Consider the following 5,383-nt stretch of genomic DNA (forward strand, 5'->3'; position numbering starts at 1 on the left):
TTAAAAGAATACAGTTTCCGTGTAATTATTTCGGGGCATAAGCTAAGCTAGCCATGTGGGTGGCCGGGTGCCGGGGACGCAACCCCGCTGCTCTTATTTCAACAAGCCACCTAGGTCCCAAGGAGTAAAAACCAGGGTTGAGTCTCTACAAAGACGGGAGTTCTGGTGGAGCTGTGGGACTAGGGCCTTTCCGGAGTCACATGACTGACAGGAAAGACATTACCACCGTGAAATCTTCTTTTCCAAATGGCTGTTAGAGATTCTAGTGCGCGAAGGCTTTGCTTGACGGCCATGTTTGAAATAAGACACCCTGATATGGTATTCTGGGGAATCTATACGGATGCTCAATGGAATCACAGTTTAACCATCACATCTTCTGTCTTTCCTCTCCCCAGTGGGTTATAGGAAAAATCCTCCGGCCACTCCAGAGCCAACCACCTCTGACACAGGCCCAGTCTCTGTTAATTATCTTCACTTTGTGCACGTACATTACGTGAAGGAAAAGGCCAGGGCCTCTCCTCAGAGGCTACAGGTGTGACAGCAATGGTCCTGGGTCTGATTTCTCAGAGTCTGGGTGACGGTACAAACAGGCCGCAACCCAAAGAGGACCTGAAGGCAGGGCAGGTCTCTGCCCCCAGTGCCAGCTCACTGTCATCTCCAGCTTTTGTAAGATGTGGTACAAAGGAGAAGGGGTACCCTGGGCTCCGAATGAGAATACCTAACTCTAGGCACACCCTGCCGAAAGCTGTCGGGGTTCACGGGGCCTCCTGAGAGGGCCACACTTTGGGGTGGACTGTAATTCCGAGTTTCTGTGAGCTGCATTTGAAAGTTTCTGAGTGGGATCTTCAAGTCAGATGAGCAGGAAATCACCATGTGTTTAGGGTTTGGGTCTCTAAGTGACCATAGCTTAAATGTACATTTTAATCCATGCGTTACTAGGTAGCACATGCTTATAACCGCAATACTCAAGGGACTGAGAGGGAGTGATGGCTGTGAGTTTGAGGGCAGACAGGGCTACACAGTGAAGCCCCTGTCTCAGTGAACAGCCTCACAAACCATTTGTTGGTTTCATGAAAAGTAGACAGACCTTTGGGGGAAACATTAAGTGCTGGCTACAATATTGCTTATGAATGGACTCAACCCCATGCACAAACCCATGTACAAGGGGCTCCACATCTTTGACCTCTCACTGAAGGAGTACCAGGGACACCTTATTTTCATCCTGTCATGGATTCTGGTTGTTGCCATAACTTACCAATCATGTCCTGTGCCTGAATAGGTGGTGTTATCTCAGACGGGTCACTCAGGCCATGTTTGTTGGCCGACAGAACCCGGAAGACATAGGACTTCCCCTCAGCCAAGTCAAAGACAGCGTACCGAGGCGATCTCACCGCCGTCTGGGCATTGACCCGCTGCCAGCTGCCACTCCCGACCACGGACTGCAGGAAGAATGGACAGGAGGTCAGAGTCTCGGAAAGATGGAAGGGACGGTAACTAAAGAGAGTTTAGGAGAATGTTTATGAGTCCCTCACCGCTTAGTGAGTCACAGTCCAGCTAAAAGCTTTACCATTCTGCAGCGGCTTGGAGTGGTGGCATGACACAATCCATGTGTTCCCAAGAGATAGGTCACACAGTGGTAAGATCACATAGCGGAACCATGAGCAAAGGCCTTTGGGGAATTATGTCATTTAGTTGAATTCAGTGTCCAAGTTTATAAAAACCAGGTAAGAGAGAATACATAAGGTATAATGGTATATCTTACAAAGTATAGAGGTAGAATTTGTCAGATGGTTGTATATGTGTGAACATGTGTGTGTGTGTGACTGTGCATGTGAACGTGTGGGTGTGTGTGTGTGTGTGTGTGTTGTCCTAGGCCATGACATAAAATGTGATTGCCTTTTCTTCTATCCAGGTAATGAAGCCTCAAGCTGCTCAAACACATGGTTCGCTCTACCAGATCGCCATCCAATGGCTGCATGGCTTGTGTGCAAACACTGAACACTGATAGCTCCACTTCTCAGGAAACCAGCAGTCCTTGGGAGACATTGGAAGGCAGGTGCAGTGTAAATGCCACTCCTCCCCAAACCATAGGGACAGAGGAACCAAACAGTTATGGGACAGTCTACTACACAGGTGACAAAGCTCAGTTTCCATGCCAGAGCAGCTACCTGTGAGGGACCAGCCCCCAGGTTGCAACTCTGCTCCCCACTACCTACCCTCCTCTTATACAACAGTGGTCAGGCTCTACAGAGACCAAAGGGCTCACAGCTCCTAAGTAAAGCACAGAAAACAGGGTGGCGACCAGAAAGCACCCTTCTTGGGAACATGACCAGGATACCTTCTCAATGAAGTACATCAAAGGCTCCTTCCCACAGGGAGTAGGTGGATCCCAGCTGAGGACCACATAGTTCCTGCTGATCTCTGAGGCCTGAACATTGGTGGGAGGTCCTGGGATCTGAACATCACCTGCAGGAAAAATGAACTGAGTGGGTGCTGTGTGGTGATGCTCAACCGTCCCCAGCATAACCCGGGCACAGAAGACTGCCGGGGTGAGCTGGGCATATGGCTCAGCAATCAAGAGCTATGGCTGTTCTTCCAAAGAACCGGCCTTTGATTCCTAGCACCTACATGGCAGCTATAACTTCAGTTTCAGGGGACCCAGTGCTCTCCTCTGGCCTCTGAGTGCACCAGTTGTGCACATGGCACATAGACGCACATGCAGGCAAAATATTCTTACCCATAAAATAAATAATTTTTGAAAGACTGCCCTGCTACAGTTGGTCATTTCTACTCAGAGAAGGCAAACAGATCCCAGGCTTCTTTATCCAGAGTCAAAGCAAAACCACTCCAGTAAAGATCATTCCATTCTGTTTGTGTTAAAAAACAAAAACAAAAACTGTTCCTAAGAATCTTATCCAAAAGTCTTTCAGAGTTTCTACAGAGCAGAGGAATCAGAACCCAGAAGTAATCAACCAAACCAGGATTGTCTCTTGCTAGGATCTGAGAAGGCAGCAGACAGCATTGCCAAGGAGTCTGCACTGGCAGCACCTTCCTGATGTCACCATGCTCTGGACTGAGATCTTACATTAGCTCCTAAGGCACGCTGTTCTTTTCCCCCCTCCAAAGACCCACACACATGTGCAAGCACTGGAATCTGTGCTTGTTTATTTGAACTTCAGGAGAGACGGTGATAAGCTCTTTGCAGATAGCTGTGAAGGGGTATTTATGATCGGAGACATCTGGTGTACCTACGTCCCTCTCAGCCACCTACATTGTTTAAATACATGTGAGGTGGTAGATATTAGTGTTCAAATTTATGAGAGAATTTCACAGGCCTCTTTAATTGTTATACAAAATATTAAAACTTTCAGTTAGATTAGCACATGATTAAAATGGCTTGAACAGTCCCCAGGACATCTCTCTGCCCTTTGCAATATCTAATTGCTCCCTTGGGACTCAGCTCCAGGCAGCAAATTGAGCAGCCACATGGAAACAGCACAAAACAAGATTGGGTTTCACTCTGGGAGTCGCTTCACAGAGCACAGCGCGCTCTAGGGGGTTCAGCCTGATCCGGAATCATGCCCGTCCGTGGATTGGATTTCACAGAGGAGTCGGCATATCTCCAGGAAAATGGGGAAACAGATGACTGAGGGAACGGGGAACAGCCCAGGACCCCACTAGCCCTTCTCAACCCTTCCATGTGCATAGCACCTAAAAGGGTACAAGCAGGGACACCAGAGAAAGGCACAGAAAATGTTGCCAAATTCCCAGAACCAAATCACTTCTGGTGGAGCAAACTAGGGAGGACATATTATGTACAGTTCCTACCACCCTGGAGCAGGCAGGAACTACACACCAAATGTCATACTTCAGAGCTGAGACCTATCTGTGTAGTTTTGGGGACACATCCTCTAGGCATAGAAAAAGTGGACTAAGAAACACTGATACACTGCAAAAAGTAAAAATCCAGTCTTTGCAAACAGAGAGCTCGCACTGAGGATGAAATTCTTGAGGCTTTAAGACTTTCTACACCAACCCCAGGAGAAGCAAGTAGCAGATCATCAAAGACCCTAGCCACAGACAGAAGAAATCAGGCTGGGGATGGCCTAGAAGCCAAGGATGAATTGAGAAAATTCACAAAAACACAGCTAGGGTGAGGGGAGAGGTCTGTAGAGACAAAATGAAAAACTAAATAGAGACCAGATACTTCTCCCTGTGCCTCTCGCTGTAGAACTGGGTGCAGCTGGTTAGCTACAAATGATATTGACCTCTGTTCACGTCATACTAATTCTCTTGAGCCTTGATTCAGTAGGCCATGGTTATACTGGATGAAGATGGAGAGATACAGAAATACTTCTCAGACTAAAATTGTTTGGATAACGAAAATACAGAATGTATAACTACATATATATGTATATATGTTATTTTATCTTATTATTATTTAAATGTTTTCCACATCCACCATCTTTTTTTCCTTTGGAAGATGACACTGTCAAGTTCCAATCTAGAATGCATAATAGAAGCCCAGACCACATCCAACACCACAGCCATTGAGAGGTTGAGCTGGGGTTTAAGCTTAGGGCTTCTGGGTCCCAATCCTGGGCTTTGTTCCCTCTATTAACCCAAGGAAACCACCATCACCCCAGAAGAAGTATCCTTAAGTTACCAAAACCTGAGGTTGATTTGGAATTTGTAGAGCTCTCAAGCGGCCAGAAGTCAAGAGAATGAGAAACCGAAGCCAAGGGCTACAATTGCCAGAATAGATGGTCAACTGAGCACACAGTTACGAGCTCCATGGTTCAAGGCCGACCAAGGGATCCTGGATATGGAATCAGTAGAAGGAAACCAATCTTGCAGGAGTAGTGGGATCACTGAATGACTACAAGTGATTGCTGTGCAAGCCTGGTGACCTGAGTTCAGTCCCCAGGACCCAAAAGCTCTAACTTCATTTCTGTTACTGTAATAAAAAACACTCTGACCAAAAGCAAGGTAGGAGGGCCATGTGTTTGCTCAGCTCCTAGGTTACAGCTCATCACTGTAAGAAGTCGGGGGAAAATTCAATCAAGAACTTGAAGCAAAACCATGGAGGAACACGACTTGTGGGCTCATTGGAGCTCATACTTAGCTAACTAGCTTTCTTATAGTCCCCAGAATCAGCCACACAGGGAATGGTACTGCCCATAGTGGGCTGGTCCTTCCTACATCAATTACCAATCAAGACAATCCCCACAGACATGTCTGCAGGCCAATCTTATCTGGGCAATACTTCAACTGAGACTCCTTTCTCAGGTGACTCCAGGCTACGACAAGCTGATGGTGAATGTTAGTTAGGACACTGTATAAAGATGAAAAGCGAGAACTAACCCCACAAAGTAGGAGAGAG

At 46.9% G+C, this 5,383-nt stretch overlaps 1 protein-coding gene across 1 annotated transcript in view; it reads right to left on the reverse strand.

The window, feature by feature from the left end:
* Window positions 1-5,383, reverse strand: part of Myom2 (myomesin 2) — a 69,118-nt gene that overhangs the window by 31,511 nt on the left and 32,224 nt on the right. Inside the window, exons 14-15 of the mRNA XM_005366232.2 lie at window positions 2,339-2,466; window positions 1,256-1,439 (exon numbers count right to left, since the gene is read on the reverse strand). Of these exons, the coding sequence (XP_005366289.1) occupies window positions 1,256-1,439; window positions 2,339-2,466 (312 nt within the window). The remainder of the gene's footprint in view (window positions 1-1,255; window positions 1,440-2,338; window positions 2,467-5,383) is intronic.

The sequence above is a fragment of the Microtus ochrogaster genome, unplaced genomic scaffold (genome assembly GCF_000317375.1).
Source record: "Microtus ochrogaster isolate Prairie Vole_2 unplaced genomic scaffold, MicOch1.0 UNK7, whole genome shotgun sequence".
NCBI classification, from domain to species: Eukaryota; Metazoa; Chordata; class Mammalia; order Rodentia; family Cricetidae; genus Microtus; species Microtus ochrogaster.